Genomic DNA, 17,775 nt, shown 5'->3' on the forward strand with positions numbered 1-17,775 from the left:
TTCTGATACACTCAGTGGTTTCCAAAAACCACAACAGAATCAAGTCCTTTATCTCCCAACTACACACACACACACACACACACACACACACACACACACACACGCACACACACACACACGCGCGCACACACACACACACACACACACTTTGTGCCTTTTCCATCTTCTTCATGCTTTTTCTTTCCTTTGGAGAAAGGTTTCAGTACAGTGCATCATAACTCGCTAGTTTCAAGTTGGTCCTCCTGCTTCAGCTTGCTAACTGGCTGGAACTACAGGCATATGACATCATGTCAGATCTCCTTTTCCATCTTTTATGTTACATTTGTATTAATTAAATTTTTTCTTTTTATGAATTAAAATTTTTATGAATTAAATTTCATACACGTATATAATGCTTTCTGATTATTCTCCCCCAACCTCTCTTATCTACCTCCCATCACTGTTGACCACCCTCTCTCTACAAGTCCCTTTCCCGTAGTTGTGTCTTTTTGTTTTGTGGCCCACTGAGTTTAACCAGGATCATCTGTGTGTCCGTGTTTGAAACTATCAGATGGAGCGTGTTTGGTTTACCAGTGGGTACACAACTGAAGACAATGGCCCCCCTCCCCCAATCCATTAATACCCTATAGTACAGCAAAGAGGATTAGGGCCCATGAGCCTCTCCTGAATCCATATCTGATTCTTAAAAGTCTCACCCTTGTGCCGGCATAGTGCGGGTAACCATAGCCACTGGGAGGTCATTACTGCTATGGCTTCAGTATGTCCAGGAGGCAGCTTTTCACAACTCTTCTCCCTATCTTCCAGCTCTTATATTCCTCTTTAAGTTATTTATTTTTTGAGATAATAATATAATTACATCATTTCCCCCTTCCCTTTCCTCCCTCTAAACTCTCCCATTGCTCGCTTTCAAATACATGGCCTCTATTTTTCATTATGCATTTTTACATTCTTTCTATACCCTCTTCCATCATATTCTTTGTGCCTTAGAGGGGGTGATATAAATGCCCTATTAAGGGCTGAGCACTCAACCTTCTGTCATTCTCAACATCTTGAGCAGCCATGAGTCTCTGCTTTCACCACCGTTCACTGCAGAGAGAAGCTTCTAGGACGAAAGCTGAGAGTAACCTTTGTCTGTGGGCATAAATATACAAGACATACCATGGACGGCGGCTGTCACTTTTGCAGCTTGAGGTATGACAGCAAAACCAGCATGCATTTCTTTTTTCCATATTCTCAACTTCATTGAAGATTTGTTCTTATCATAGATCTAAGTGACCCTAGTATTTGATTAAAAAAAAAAAACACCTTTAATAAGTTGAAGGCTTTCGCTTGCAACTTACAATTTATCTTTAGCATATTCAAATTGCCAACATCACTATTCTTGTACCTGAGTTATTACTGCATAGAAAGGAAGGTTACCTGAACCCAAACATTGCGATCATTACACAGTCAATCTTTTAACTTGTCTGATAACTGGGCTAACTACTAGATGTCATATGGGCAGATAACATACAAAGTGTGAATACGCTTCACAAAGGGATGACTGACATTCTGCTGGGACTGAGTGTGGCTGCACAAAATTTCATTACACTACTCAGAGGAACCGGCACACAATTTTGAATTTATAAATTGCTTTTTTTTTTGGTAAAATTTCCCATTGAATATTTTCAGACCACAGTTTACTATGAGTGACTGAAACTGTGGAAAACTAAACTGTACAGAGGAACTGCTGTGTCAGAAGTTGATGTTTAGAGAACTTGGCAAGGGTCAAATCAGGCAGGACTTTCCAATCATACTAGGGGTCTGGGATTATATTCTGATTGTGTGGATAATACAAAGAAAGGCTGCCGGGCGGTGGTGGCGCACGCCTTTAATCCCAGCACTTGGGATGCAGAGGCAGGTGGATCTTTGTGAGTTCAGAACGAGATCCAGGAAAAGTGCAAAGCTACACAGAGAAACCCTGTCTCGGAAAAAAAAAAAAAAAAGAAAGAAAGAAAGAAAGAAAGAAAGGCCTTGAGTAGAGACAGGGGATGATATGCTTTTAGGCTTTTCCCACATAGTGTAGAACTATATAGCCTATGCTCTATGCACTGTACTCTCTTGCATAAGTGGGCGATGAAGAAAGTCAAAAGGCACAGGCTCTTGAACTGACCAGCCAATAGTCTTGCTACTAGAAACTCTTCAACTTCCAAAAGATGGTACCAGTTACTTGAGATACAACACAGAAAGTAATCTAGCTGATTCTGGAGCATCTTCCTCTAAGCAGGGCTTGTTATTTGGCTGTGCCCTTGACTCAAAACATGCTTAGAAGATGATAAAAACTTCATTCTCACAACCCTGGGAGGACAATGTCATATTTCCTTGCTCAGTCATCTCATCTTTCCTCTTGGGTCCTGTTTGTGAAGGTAGCCTTTTAGTGGACAGAAGGTTAAAGAGAGAACATTCCAAAGGTTTCTGTCATACTCTGCTTACCCATAATTCATCCCATTCTAACCCCATTCCCCACCCCAGGAGGCTCACATGGAAAAGCAGATGTGTTCCTAGACAGGCATCATTTGGGTCTTCCAAACTCTCCCAAAAGCAGCCACAGGTAGCCTTATATTGGATTTGAAGGTCCTCAGATGAAGACCCCCTTGTCTCTTGTAGCTCTCTCTCTCTTCCACGGGTATTTAAGAGTTGCCACTGAAGATACATACATCCATATGGTTGTTGCTGGGAAGCATCATAGATTACACAGGAATGAATAAGATTCTTGAATCTTGGCAGTAGGGCAGGAAGAGTTTGAAGCCCTGGAACTGGCAGTGGCAGGGATGAGCTTGGTCAAGAAGGGGGAAATAAGGTAAATGCTAATCCCATAGCATATAGCACTCCTCAAGAAGCAGTCCTGTGAGTTCGAGGGAGCTCGTAATAAGTCATTTGTCTCCATTTTTTTCTTGCCAGCCCCTCCCCAAAAAAACCTGCCACCTCTACCAGATCACATCCAGATCCCAAAAAGAACCAAAAGGAAATTTTCTGTACATTGCCATAATGGACATCTTTTAAGTCAGGTATATGTGAATTGGGTAAATTACAATGACTGCAATCCAGTCTTTCATGACTACCTCTTTCTCCAGGATCCCAAGAGCAACTGGCAGCAAGATCAGAACATTATACAGTGTATCCCTCAATACCCTCTCCTACTCACATATAGCCTCTCCTACTTATTTATAGTAGTTCCTAGGTATCTTTCCATTCTTAGTCCTCGGAAGCCTACAACTAGAGATTCTTTCCTTAGTTCACTTTAACTTGCTCTAGGTGATCTATTTAAGATGTAAATACTCCCGGGGGTCCTCTGAGCCAATGACAAAGCTCAATTATTTCTATACAACTTAGCCATTTGCCCTTTTCGCTGACTTTAAAGGGCAGTGTGGCACAACATGGCCAGTTTTCTTTGATGAAATGGTAAAATGTGTATGATATGTGTTTTACCACACTTGTGCAAAGCGTATCTGAAGCATCGTCCGGTCTTCTCTGGCTGGATTTCCTTCAGAGGAAAAGACATAGGACACAGCTTTAACTGTGGCTTTAGCTTCCCTCAAAGCCCAGTCGACAGGACACTGAGTGATGTGCTTTCTTCTTCTGAGGCTTTAGCACTGAAGAAAAAAGTGTCACCTTGACCACATTGTTTTACTGGGCATGCTTCAGGTTAAATAGCTGAAGAGCTGAAGGGTGACTTCCCATCAGCTTCTTCTCCCACAGCCCTGTTTGATGATCAAGCAATTCAAGTTCACCTAGGGTGGCTGCTGATTCATCCAGTCTAGTCACCCTTGGTAGCACTCAGTCATGTTCCCTTACCTGCACAGAACCTTCTAAACTATTCTTCCTCTTACCTGTCTCACAAGATCCATAAATCCAAGGGATGGTGCCAGTTACTTGGGACTGTCACTTAGGATCTAGTAAGATCCTGAACTTCTGGGAAAGGGCTAGGGGAAACGCAGCAGCCAGAGGTATGTGAGATGTTTGTTTATGCATTCATTTTCCTTCCTTGGGGGAGTGAACTTGGCAAATCAACAGGGTAAGTTGGGGAGAACTAGAGAAGCCTCCGAATCCTGACTTTTTTTTTTCTTATGCTCTACCACTCCCTGTGGACTCGTGCCTGGTACAGCCCTCTACACATGATCTCATACTCACATTTTAAACGGGAATTCTGGGCCTGGAGGCAAAGCGAAGTAGAGTGGGGAGACACTTATGCCTGGTTTCCTACCCAGCCAAGATTTTGAGAATGGGGAAAGTGGGTTAAGAACTGTGGTAGTTGCTAGTTGAGTAAGGCATTGCCAGTTCTTCGGGCAATCTGACTAGATTCTACAGAGTGGGGAATTTTCTCTTCCCTTTATCTCCCCTATTTAACTTCCCAAAGAAGGAAAAAGCAAGTATAAAATGAACACTTACACATCTGTAGCTGCTGTGTTTCTCCTAACTATTGCCCGTTCGTGACCTTATTTCATCCTCAAGTTTGCCAAAGCTCTGGGGACCTAAGCCCAGAGAGGCTAAGCAGCTCACTCTAAGAAAGAATACTGGGTAGCCGGGCGTTGGTGGTGCATGCCTTTAATCCCAGCACTCGGGAGGCAGAGCCAGGCGGATCTCTGTGAGTTCGAGGCTGGCCTGGGCTACCAAGTGAGTTCCAGGAAAGGCACAAAGCTACACAGAGAAATCCTGTCTCGAAAAACCAAAAAAAAAAAAAAAAAAAAGAATACTGGGTAATTGGCAACACCATGGCTAGACTCCAGTTCTGGGGATTCCTGGTCCTCTGCCTCTCTCCAAGACATCACAATACATTTGCTTTAACCTCCAGGCAAGATTGCTTGGAAAGCAGCCCAAGCCCTTCCCTCTCTGCAGATTCAAATCTTGTGCAGATCATGGTTTTTAAAAGCAATGGCAAATTGAAAAGAAGATGGTAACTAGAAATCAATGAAAGGAACCATTTACATCCCTCTAGAAAACCAAAATGTACCACACAGAAGTATGCTTGTAATGGGAGGGAAGCTTCTGTTCATTTCTGTGCTGGTCATGAGCACTTTGGCATACTGGAATGCAAACATTGCTCAGGACTCCTCTGCTCAGAGCCTCGAGTTACAGGAAGCATGGCTTTTCTGCTTCATTATTGTTACGGAGCAAAGATCCGAAGCTGAGTGGAAACAGGATCTATGTGTGCAGGGGAGGGAAACAGAATATCAGATGGGGTGAAAATTGGTCACTTTTATTGATTTGAAAGGTTTACCACCTTTGAAATCAGTTAAAGGCAAGTCTAAATCTTCCCGACTTTAAAGAGTAACCTCATGTTATTTGAGGCTACGTAATCAAGACTGGAGGTTCATGCCATCTCCTTTTTCTCTTGTCTGTGTTTTGTCGACTGTGACATGGTCACTTCAATGCTATGGACACCTCGTTGGCTGGTAGATATCTGGGTGTCCAAACTTCTGGGAAACTTCATTATCTGGGGCAAACTTTCAGCTATGAAAGTATTTGACAAAATCAACTGAACAGTAAAAGCAGGTCACTCTCCCTCCAGCCGGTTCACTTTTCTGGAAAGGAGCCTTCTGTATAGCTAGTGTGTGTGGTAGTACTTAAGGGCATCTAAGTCATCGTGAAAGGGTTAAAAAGGGTATCTAAAATCAGGACTGACTTGTCATGATATTGTTTTCCACTGCTAGTACTGTAATGCTTTTTTATGGATATTGCTTCAACTCTGTCTAGCTTATTCTTTTGTTTTTAACAGTATATACTTATGAATGTTGGTGATAGTTACAAATATACTTCCCAAGTTTCAGTACTTAAAGAAACCATTACATTTCATTCCCCAAACAACCCTTTTTGCTCAGTTATGCCAGAGAAATGAGTGGCACTATTGCACTTAACACACAGTGCTGGTGACTGTCTCCCATGTCCTTCAGCATGGCAGTGAATCTCTACCCTTCCTCCACAGCTTCCTCAGGCCTCCCTATGTGGCTGGGGTGGCTCTCACAGCATCTTCTAGCTTCCCATCATTATCCTGGACTCCTGCCTAATTCTCAGCCCCCACCTTCAAGAAAAGGAGGTGACCTTAGGTCTGGAACTGAGACTGCAGAGGAGCCAATGGGGCCATGCCAGCATAGCTTCAAGGAATGAAGCCTAGGAATGAAAGTAAGTTCATTTAACTTATTAATAGCTCCAGTAAAACACCAGATGAGCTGGAAGGTCAAGGGCAATGACTTGAATAAGGTTTCTAGATTATCAATGCATGTAACTGATCCATAATGTCTTTGCCATGCTATTACTGAGAAATCAACTGTGCTGAAGCAAACTGGCTAATTTTTAAGAAATAATTTCATATGTATTTGATGAAGTCCAAACTATCATCATAGGTATAAGTATTTCAGCCCTAAACAAATTAGTTTCTGGTAACCTGGAAGCAAGGAGAAGGACTCAGTAAATATTCACTTCTAGAGCCAGATAGAATGGTACAGGAGGAGGATGAGTTCAAAGCCAGTCCGAGCCACATAGTAAGTTTGGGGTGAGCTTCAACTGTATAGTGAAACCCTGTCTTACCCTTGCATATAAAAACTAAAGGAAAACACTCACCTCTGATTTCAGGGTTACAACTTTACATTGTGTAAATCTCACATCATTATAAAGGTAGCTATAAAATTAGCTTTGATTAGAGCTAGTACTTAGGGGACTTTTTAAAAAATTACATTAATTTTTAAGTTTTATATATGTGTACATCATGTGCATCTACATCACCCTCTCCCTCCAATTCCTCATGTCTTGAAGGCTTTCTTTTTAAATGAACATTCTGCAAAACCACAAAAAGGAGGTAGGAAAGGCTTAATTAGCACTGTCATATTAAAAAGTGATGAAAAGGCAATAAAGCTGTTATAACTTCTGAAACATATTTAAAAACCCATTCAGGCATAGAAACCTCTTCACTATGTTGCCCAGACAGACCTTGAACTCATGGGTTCAAGTGATCTTCCTACCTCAACACCCTCAGTAGCTGGGGGGACTCTGTATACGTTGCCTTCCTCCCCCCACCCCACATTTATCATACCTGGCCTATCATAACTATACATGTTACAACCACCCAACTCCCAAATGAAAAATAAACAAGTCCTTGTCTAGCCAGTACTGGCTCTCGAGGCTGGGATCTTTGAGACAAGAGTCTTGAGTTATTGTTTAACAACTTTTATTACCTGCCTGTGGCATTCATTCCCCAGGGTTACAGAGCTGGGGGTGCCTGAGCCTCATATTGGATGAAGCACACACTGCAGTAATAACTCAATCAATACAAGAGAAGCATTTGGAATCATTAAGGCTAAGCAACTAGTAATGATTATCCAAGCCAGATATGTCCAAATTACTAATACTCAGACCTTTGGGATGACAATTAGGAGGACAGGGAGACAAGAACACCATACCCCTGGGGCCATAGATCTTCCTTTCCCATTGAACCTTCCCTCCCCTTCAGTCCATTCTATCCCACAATAGTGTCTCCCTAACAGCCTGCTGAAGAGAGGGAGACGGAAAAGATGTCTGAAGTCTCCTCATGTTCTTTGTCTCTGTCCCCAAGGCAACAGAAAGCCGGAGCTGCTGCAGCCGGCCTGGCAGTGATGGCTGACCCCGTTAGCTGTGCAGAGTGAGCAGTCCTTGGCAGCCCCTGGAGCAGCTGCCAGTTAGACGGCCCTGAGTTCTGCTAGACTTCATTGCTTCAATTCAATGCCAAGTGTTGGACATGCTGGACTCTGTTCCCAGAAGGCTGGAGCATGGTGTTGGGGCTGGCTGAAGACAAGAGAGCAGAGGCAATTTAATTCAGTTGCATGTGTCGGGTAGGGGTGCGGGCGTGGAAGGGAGGGGAGAGAGAAAGTGGTCAGGTGTGAGTAAAGCGATGCATCTCCTCCCAGGGCCTTGCCTTGAAGGTGTTCTGACCTCTCATCATCATCTGGGCCTCGGGTAAAGCAAGCTCTGAAAGGGCAGTGAAAGAGCGGGATAAGGGATCCAGGCCCAGCGATAAGCAAAATGAGGACAGTGGATCTAGACCCGCTCAGCGCCCTGGGCTATCACAGGTAGCGCCCCGGGTGCGAGCTGATGGCCGCCCTCAGCCAGCAAGCCCTGGCCATTCTCAGGGTCGGCGGATGCGCCGGCGGCGGGGACCCATTCCTGCTCAGCGACGCAGGCCAGGGGTGGCTCGTCCTTGGCCTCGACGAGCTTACGGGAGCGGGTGTAGGCCAGGATGAGACCTCCGGCTAGGCAGGCATAGAAGATCATGATGAGCAGGATGTAGAGATAAGCATCGTTGCCTTTGGCGCTGGTCACCTCTCGGCCCACGAAAGGGTCAGGTACGACCCCCATGCCCATGCTCGGGCCGGGGCCGACACCCAGGCCGCTGGCGTTGCCCCGATGGTGCAGCTCCAGCAGCAGGCGGTTCAAGAGGGTTTGCAGCCGTTGGCTCTCGCTGCAGTTCATGGCTGTTGGAGAGTGACACGGAGGCTCCAGGACGCCGTTGACCTTTCCTCCCCAAGTGAGGGGAGGCAAGCTAGCAAGGGAATAGGCAGAGCAGACAGGGAGCAGAGACCTCGACAGTGAGGTGGCACCCAGCTCCCCAGCGGGCGCGCAGTGGCTGGGGGCGCCAGCCGGGGCCTCCTTATCCCCTCACCCCCGCTCCTCCTCCCCTTCCCCACCACGCCCCCTCCAGCCTGCCGCCGCCTCTTTCCAGGCTCAGACTGTCTCGCCACTTAGGGGAAAGGGGACAGCTGGTAGGGGGAGGAGAAGGGGACAAGGGATGGGGCGAGCCCAGAGGAGGGGCGGAGGCGGTGGGGGCTCGGAATGTGCAAGGCCCCAAGGCAGCAGAGGTTGGCAAGGCAGCATGCTGGGGCCAAGCCTGGACCCTGGGCTGCGGAAGAGAATTCCTTCCAAGTTCTAGCCACCAGCCCTGCAGGCCTGGCTTTGGCCCAGATACAGCAGCTGCCTGCTTCCCCCAAGGCAGGGCCTGCCCTGGAGCGCCCAAGCAAGACTTCAGATGCCTTCCATCAGCTCTAGCTGGATTGTGGCAGCTGAGACCCCTTGTTCACATCCTATGCCTGATACTGCCATAGTTGAGGCCTATGTAGTTTCTAGTCCTCACACTTTTTCTCACGCTCTCCCACCCTTAGTCTGAAGGTAATAGCTTATTTCGAAGATACCCAGGCCAAATTTGGTGCCTTTAGAAAGCCAATACAGTGGAAGACTCCCAGGTTATTCAAAATGCTTGCTGATGATACACGGTCTGCTGGGAGGTAGACTTGTTCTGATGTCACACCTTGACAGTTGTCCCTGTGTCTTAAGATGTCTGTGTTCTGTGCACAGTGTGACCTTATTTCCTTTGAGTAAGCCATCTTCCCAGAAATGAAATCAAAGTCTACCATTAGGAGGAGCAGGGATAACAAAAAGTCTATGACTTACTCCCTAGATGTCTCACGGTCTGAAAAATGCCAATTCCAGAAAACATACTTTCACACAGCTGTGTGACTCTCCAGCGCTTGATAACAGCTCTAGTGTCTGATGGCTTCTGGAGCAGTCATGTTTTCTCGGGGAGGTATCTTCTGGCAGGAGAAAACAAGGCACTCAGACGAACATCAGTTCCAGACATGTCTAACCTGAGGACTGCTTCATGGACTAGATAGTTATGACTGCAGTCCAACACATTTGTATATGGTAGTGTCGTGTCTTGTGCCAAAACTTTAGATCGTGTTAAATTGAATATAGACTAGGATTGACAAAGTCAAAAGGGTTCATATGTAGATAAAAATGAGGTAGTTGCGGTCATATCTGGCTGCCTAGAGATATATACGTGAGAAAATAGCAGGAAAAAGTCTATGCCCTATGAACTAGGCTGCCTGATCAATAAATGCCATTTGATCCAGAGACCAAGCTGTAAGTGCCATGGGGGTCCTAATATTTATTTTTATTTTATGTGTTTGAGTATTTTATCCACATGTGTTTCTGCACACAACATGTGTGTCTAGTGCTTGCAGAGGCCTAAAGTGGATACCAGATCCCCTGGAACTTGAGTTGCAGATGGTTGTGAGCTGCCACGGGGTTGTGTGTGGGGGGGTGCGGTGCTAAGATTTGAACTGGGTCCTCTGGAAGAGCAACACGTGCTCTTAACTGCTGAGCCATCTTTCCAGCCTTACCATTGAGTTTCAAAGAGTTTTGCTGGCGCCTTTGCCCACTCTCCCCTCAGGGGCCCCCAACCTTATAAGTGTTTAGGTGAAGTTGGTACCAATCTATCCTAGCTTCACAACTTGTAACAGGCCTCAGAGACATTCCACAAGATGTGGATGGATGCCTCAGGCTTCTCACCTCAGAGGGGCTCAGAACAGGGAATGGCTGTTAAAGTGACTTGGAGATGAATGCCACAAGACACCACTAGGGACTTTCCAAGGCAGTAACTATCCAGGGATAAAACTGTTGAACTAAAAGACTCCCCTGTCTGTTAAAGCATGCCTAAAAATATCTAAGGTTTGGGCAGCATTTAAGGCAAAAATGCTCCTCACCATAACATAAAGAATAACCAGTTAACCTTGGATTTTTCAACAACTTCATGAACTTGTAAGATTGCCGTCATTTTCCAAAAAGGAAACAGTTTAAGGAAGTCAAGTAGCAGTTCTGAAACTATAAGATTTGTCTGGGTGGTAGTGGTACATGTCTTTAATCCCTGAACTTGGAAGGTGGAGACAGGCAGGTCTCTGTGAGTTTGGGGCCAGAGTACTGAATTGCAAGCCACCCGGAGCTGTGTAGTGAGACCCTGACTTAAAAAATGGTATGATTTGATCTTCTCATCACTACTAAATTGCTCTCCTTACATGGGTAGAGGCTGTGAGCTACATCTATTTCCTCACGTCTCCCTCTTTTGTCCAACGCTTTCTACCAAACCTCTCTTTTTATGTGGTCACCTGTGACCTCTTGGTCAAATTCCGGGGTCTCTCCTCAGTTTGCCCCTTTGACCTCAAAGAGAAGTTTGACGCTGCAGTCACCAAGTCCTTCCTGTCACTGTCTTAGCCTTGGCATGCCTGGCATGGCATTCTCAAATTTCTCTTCTTATCTCTCTGACCCATCCTTCTCTGGTCTCCCCGTGGGCCCCTCTTCTTCACTCCTCCAATCAACTGCCGGAATCCCTGCACACTCAGTCCTCAGCTATTCTCTCTTAATACCCATTTCCTTGGAAAGTGTCTCCTTACATAGTTTCACCTGCTACCTGGCAAGAATTTAGTCAAATTTGAATCTCCAGCTCTGATTCTTTCTGCATAACATCTCTCAGATCCGTCCGCTTCTTCCTTTCTGGTTTTATTGCCATGAGCTTAATCCATGCTCTCATTACCCAGGTCAAACTCGCAGACTGAGAGTCTCTTGGCAAATCTCCCTGCTTACAACCCAACCCTCCCTGCTTTGGCTAGAATAATTCTCTAACATCGCTGCAATCAATTCACTCTGGATTCTGAAGCCTGGGTTGTTCCCCATGGCTTCTTTAATGGAACCCCATGTTCTTTGGTGGGCCTTAAGTTCCTGCCACTAATAGACAACCTCTCTTCCTTTGAACTGGAAAAACAGCATATTCCTGGGAGTTCTACCACTTTGTGAATTTTTGCCTTGCTAAAAATAAGAAAGCGTGAGGCTCAGTGGCACACACCAGTAATCCTAAGATCTAGGGTTGTTCCAAGTTCAAGGCCAGCCAGGGCTACACAGAGAAAGCAGGTCTCAAAAGTAAACAAAATGAATGCTACTGACTGAAGGAAGTCTTGTTCCATATTCCTGTTTATACTATCCATTTCTTTACAGTGCACACCTCCTCATGTCCAAATTTAGACTGAACATTAAATGCAGAAGTCCTTTAAAACACAAAGCACCCCCAAAATCAATTGTACATGTTCTCTCGCCTGCATCTGTGTATAGCCATGTATGCATGCACACTGTCCCAGTAATCTTTCTTATTTAATATGTTGTGCTTTTCTCTGTGTCACTTTCTTTTTTTCTGAAAATATAATTTCATTATCTATAAAACCTTCCAGACAATGGATCTACTATCACTTATTTAAATGAGTCACTATTATAATATTTTTATTATTCCTAGAAGTTCACTATCGATCCTAGACTTTATAGATTCATATCATCATGTATGTGTAGATTACATGAAAGCAGAAGCAAAACAGTCTAGGATAGCAATTCTCAACCTGTGGGTGGAGACCCCTTTGAGGGTCAAATGACCCTTTCCCAGGGGTCACTTAAGACCATCAGAAAACACAGATATTGGGGTTGGGGATTTAGCTCAGTGGTAGAGTGCTTGCCTAGCAAGCACAAGGCCCTGGGTTCCGTCATCAGCTCCAAACACACACACACACACACACACACACACAGATATTTACATTACAATTTATAACAATAGGAAAATAAAAGTTATGAAATAGCAATGAAATAATTTTATGGTTGGGGAGTCACCACAACATGAAGAGCTGTATTAAAGGAACAAAAAAAAAAAAAAAAAAAAAAAAAAAACTAGACAGAGAGGGGAGAGGGGAGAAAAGGGGAAGGAGCCACATATAGGGGAATATTCTCAAAATACGTTACGTACTTGAGTGAAAATGGCCACATGTAATTAAGTTTAATAATTTTTAAATCCATGAAAGTAGTGTTTTATTGAGGACATACAAGGATATGCCTAATTCCATGAAAAGAAAGCATTACCAAAACAAAAGAAAATTACTAATGTGCAGTCCCATTGGATGTGGTGGATGTGCATAAGAGGATGGAAACAGAAAGAATAGTAATAAAGTTTAAATAGGCCAATGTTCAGAAAGAGAACATCATATGGGGGAGGGGGATCTGGCTCTCTTTATACTCCAGGGACTACTGAACATCCCTTCAAATCCCAGTCCCAGGACAGCCCTGAATGGCTGAGATACCACTTCCACACTTAATGAAACTGATTCTATCGGACATTGATTCCTTCTTAATCCTCCTCACCCTTACAGCCCCTACCTGTACCACACCTGCTAAATAATCTTCTGTTTCTCCATCATCTACCATCATTATTTTTTCAATGGTAATCACATGTGTTGGCAAAGGGAAGTCATTTGTAATCATATATTTGGGCATTAAAATTGTTTAGAAAAGGTTCTGATCCATGTCCACATTGTCTTAAAAATACAATCGAGGCACCGTGAACTATGAAATGTTTCCCCATTTTTTGAGACTGTGAGTCCTTCTTGCCAACAGAGCAGCTCCATGGAAGTGGGTTGAATGGAACTTTGTTAGGTTTGGCTAGTTGCCAAAGGACAGGCACAGATGGCAAACACTGCTGGAGCCCAGAAGGCTGGGAAAGCCATGAGTCTGGAGGGGAAAGGCTTCATGAAATACCGACTGAGCCTGGAAACACATTATTCCATCCTTCTTTCAAGCATGCATTCATCCAACACTTTTCACATATTACTCTGCGCAATGCCCCATGTTGGGTCCTAGAGACACATCAGTGAGAGGGTCACATAGATGAACAGTCCTGTGGCTTTATAACTCTCCCAGCTACTTTTTTTTTTGTGAGTTGGAAACAAGCAGGGAGTGCCAGGACGTGGTGCTAGATGAGCAGTGGACAAGGCACCCAGACAGAATTCTGGATTAGAAAGAATTGTGTCCCTGGACTGAAACTCTAAGCACTAGAGTCCAAAGCCTTGTCTGAAGAAGCCTCCAGGCGGTCTCAGCTTGCTGTCTGCTTTGTGGCATCTTACCCTGCAGGCTCCTACCAGTACCATTTTGAGGGTCTGGCCTGCTACAAGCCATCCAGCTTGTCAGATCCTATATTGGTGGTACCCATTCCTCATTTACCCATCCCTCCACCAATGTATCCAACTTCTGATATCAGTACACTGTAAGCACTTTGCTCACACCTCAGTATTTACTTATTATTTTTTTCACCTTTTGAAATAAAATACACACAACCAACTATATGAATAGTTATTGTACTCTTTTTCTTGTTTATTAAACCAAGCTTTATTGATAACATGGAACTCAGAATATATTACTAGGAACAGCAGCAGGCCCAGCCAATCATGATAGGAAAAAAATGGGGCAGTCTCCTACTGTGTAGGAAGCTGCTGCTTACCAATTAGTAACTGAATGTATTCATAAAGAGGTGCAAAGAATCAAGGCATCTTAGTCCAAAACTAATACTCTCATGAATATATGGTCTCACCTGCAGCGCTCTAGGCTGCAAGGAGAGAATTTCCTAGAGACAGGTAAGAAGGAATGGCTGTATCAATCCCTTGCCAGAACACAGACAGTTTTCCAGAACTCCCTGGATGTTGAGGTTTGGAAGATTTTGGAAGTCTTCACTGCCATGTGCACAGGAGCATCTAGCTATGTGGCTGCTGCTTTCCCTATCTGAACCCCAAGTCCAAACACAGCATGGCTGAGTATACCCGCTGTGTCACACAACAAGCCAAACCTCTCCTTTATCATTGATAGTGATTTTAAAGCAGTTCATAATTAAATATGAGCACTTTGAACAAGGACAATTACACTTTACAAAGAAACAAAAATCATACAACAAAAACTGCTGGAGTCTGATTTAAAATATGAATTACGGCTTGAAATCACGGTTACATAAGTCTCAAATTCACAATTAAAAAAAAAAAAATCCGTTCGGGGTAGCTGTTCCCTGTTGAAGCTCTCTGATGTAGTCCTTCACCTATGTTGTACCCCTTGCGTAAAGTTGGGGACCGATGTTAAAAGGTTGAGCTCTACTTTCCTTCGGAGATGAAGGCGAGTCCATGGCTAGATGCGCAGCTTTACTACATATCATCAATTGTAGAATCAGTGTCATCACTTTTGTAAGAATTCAGTCTATTGTAAACAGCTTCAATTAGATTCCGCTTGCTTGCCAATTCACCCCCTGGTGGGAGGTTGGGGATGTTCTCACTTGATAACACTCGCATCACATGGGCTAAGTCAGGGACATCTTCCCCCTGCCTCTTTATGATTTCTTCTACTCTGCCTTCCAGGAATTTGTCCAGCTCTGCCTCCTTCTTCACCGCTTCCTCTGTGACTTTAGGTGCCTTGGGAAAACAGATCAAAATCACACTCATGTTGTCTCGACTTCCCTTATACAAACAGGTGTCGACTACTTCATTGCAAACTTTCTTGAGGTCATCACTGACTTCAAGTCTGGATCTCACAAAGTCACAGAGCTCTTCGTTTCCCATGACGTCCCAGATACCATCGCATGCAAGAATAATAAACTGATCACTCTCTTCAGACCTTTCAATATCATGGACTTCCGGCTCCGGTGAGACAAGCTGCTCTGTGGGACCTTTTCCATGGACGCATTTGTAATCGAAATCCCCAAGGGCCCTTGACACAGCCAGAGCGCCGTTCACACGCTGAATCATCACAGAGCCCCCTGCATTCTGAATTCGTTCTTTTTCCAGCGGATTGCTTGGTTTGTGATCTTGCGTGAAGAAGTGAACTTTCTTGTTCCTACAAAGTAAACCTCTCGAGTCTCCACAGTTAATGAAATAAATATGTTGCGGAGAAATTAAGACCCCCACAGCTGTCGACCCACTTCTATCTGCACCATGTTTCTTCTCTGACATAACTCTCATGTGTTCATCAATCTCCAGAAACCCTGTTCTGATTCCATTCTTTACATTTTCCACAGAAGGTGCTCCTGCAGAGCCTTTAAAATCCTTATTATTGGTGATATGATCTAACAAATGCTCACAGCAGTATTTGGCAACCTGAGAACCAGCATGCCCATCATACACAGCAAAGAATGACCACGTCTCAAGTCCGCTTGGCAAACGGGTTACAGCTGTATGCGCATCCTCCATTTCGACTCGCCAACCTTGCATGCTGCTTAGGCCATATCGCAACCCATTCCCCTGTCCCTGGGCATTATGCTTTTCCATCTTTGGCTTGTCTAAAAAGGCCCCCATTATGACTTGATCTTCTAGGTCCGGAGCAGCCGCGGACGGGTGGGTCCCTTGGTCGACCAGGGCGGGGGCGGGGGCGGCGGCGGCGACGGCGACGGCGGCCGGGCACGGGGTCCCGCGGCGGCAACCGGGCCCGGGTGAAGGAGGGGAGGAGCCGGGCTGGGCCCCGGGCTCTCGGAGCCCTCGCGGCTCAGATCATCCGGGCGTGGGAGCCGGAGGCAGAGAGAGGGACCCGCGGGAGGTGGAGGAGGCGCCCGGGACTCCGCTCGCCGCCCGACCTGCCTGGGGCCCCCTTTCCCCAGCCCCAGCCACACGATCGCGAGCTGTCGACCCGGCCGGCGCCGAGACCACGGCGTTCTTAATTGTACATTTTTTAAAAAACCTGACAAATGTTAATATGTCACGACCATCACTCCAAGTCCCTTTTTGTCCCGTCCTAAGCACTTTTCTCCTTCATCCAGAGGCAAATATTTTGTAAAGTTTCTCCATTGTTGATTAGTCTTGCCTGTTAATGGCGGGTCATAATAAGTAGAATCTTGCAGCCTGAGTTCTTTTAGGTAAGCCTTAATATTCTAAGATGGCTACTGAGCACAGACTTAGAGACACACACACTGTGAATGGGCCCAACATGTACATATGCCTGGTATCCCCTCCCGACTAGATAGACCCCCCAGCTTTTCCCCCAGGCTGTTCCCACCCGGTATCTTGCGCGCTTTCTCTCCAGCTGTGCAGCAGAAACTCCTATAGCCTGGCTCCCCTGACAGAAACGGAAAACACAGACTCAATAAATGAAAACAAATTGTAGGTTCCACTTTAGCGTTTAGTGGCTCCTGATAAAAACAAATCGTCTTGCTATACATTTCATTTTTATTATTGAATACTTTTGAAGAGGTGGACGATATAACAACACTCAACATGCATATATTTTAGTCAATGAAAATTTTTATTGAGCACTTGCTAATAAGTGCCAGGCATGCTAAGACTGGAGTGTAGCTGCCAAACAAAGTTTCTGTACTGTGTGTATTAGAGCCAGAAGAGACGCATGACAAGAGTATATGGGAAGGGGTGTGCTAAGTTCTATGAAGGACAATAAAACAGATAAAAAGAATAATGAAATATGATTTCATATACATATTATATATAAAGACTTCTTTTGTGTGTGCATGTACACGTGTGTTCATATGTATGCAGATGCTCGTGCACACGTGTATGTGTGTGTAGCACCACACCTAGCTTTTTTGTGGATCCTGGGAACTGAACTAAGGTCCTCACACTTACAAGGCAAGTGCTTTACTGAATGAGCCATCTTCCTAGCTGAAAAATACTTTAAAAAAATTAAATGATCCTAATTGTATGTACCGAAGGCATTTAGTGTGGTATTTCCACACTGCACATAGTGGACATTGATCACATCCATTTCTCCTTTTTTCCATTCTTAATTCCACCACCCTGCTCCAGTAAACATTATTGTATTTTGAGGTCACCTTTCAGGCTCTACATGAGCAAGGGCAAGCAATACTTGTCCTTGTGTCTGCTTCTTTGGTTTCATATGCAGTTCTCCAGTTCCACCCACGTTGCTGAAATGGCCTGATTTCACCCTTCTGCATGGCTGAGTAGTACTACACTGTGTGTGGTGATGGTGGTTTGAATAAGAATGGACCCCATAGGCTCATATATTTGAAATGTAAGTTTCCAGTTGGTGGACTGTTTAGGAATTTGGAGAGACAGCCTTATTGGAGGAGGTTTGTCACTAGGGGTGGGCTTTGAGGTTTCAAAACCCCAGAACAGACCCATTCTCTCTGGC

The 17,775-nt window shown here is 44.9% G+C and overlaps 2 protein-coding genes across 2 annotated transcripts; both read right to left on the bottom strand.

Annotated features, from left to right (window-relative positions):
• Positions 1-8,027: 8,027 nt before the first annotated feature.
• Kcne5 (potassium voltage-gated channel subfamily E regulatory subunit 5) lies at positions 8,028-8,614 on the bottom strand. The gene has a single exon (XM_059249984.1). The coding sequence runs from the start codon at positions 8,476-8,478 to the stop codon at positions 8,047-8,049; it is 432 nt and encodes a 143-aa protein (XP_059105967.1). The 5' UTR covers positions 8,479-8,614; the 3' UTR covers positions 8,028-8,046.
• A 5,378-nt stretch (positions 8,615-13,992) lies between these two features.
• Ppm1a (protein phosphatase, Mg2+/Mn2+ dependent 1A) lies at positions 13,993-16,040 on the bottom strand. Its single transcript, XM_059250199.1, has one exon. It carries the CDS (start codon positions 15,972-15,974, stop codon positions 14,832-14,834), a length of 1,143 nt encoding a protein of 380 aa, XP_059106182.1. The 5' UTR covers positions 15,975-16,040; the 3' UTR covers positions 13,993-14,831.
• Positions 16,041-17,775: the final 1,735 nt, after the last annotated feature.

Source organism: Peromyscus eremicus, chromosome X (genome assembly GCF_949786415.1).
Source record: "Peromyscus eremicus chromosome X, PerEre_H2_v1, whole genome shotgun sequence".
Taxonomy (NCBI): Eukaryota; Metazoa; Chordata; class Mammalia; order Rodentia; family Cricetidae; genus Peromyscus; species Peromyscus eremicus.

Excerpts from the sequence above, each read along its gene's own strand:
- Kcne5 (XM_059249984.1), bottom strand. The coding sequence starts at position 8,478 with ATGAACTGCAGCGAGAGCCAACGGCTGCAAACCCTCTTGAACCGCCTG.
- Ppm1a (XM_059250199.1), bottom strand. The coding sequence starts at position 15,974 with ATGGGGGCCTTTTTAGACAAGCCAAAGATGGAAAAGCATAATGCCCAG.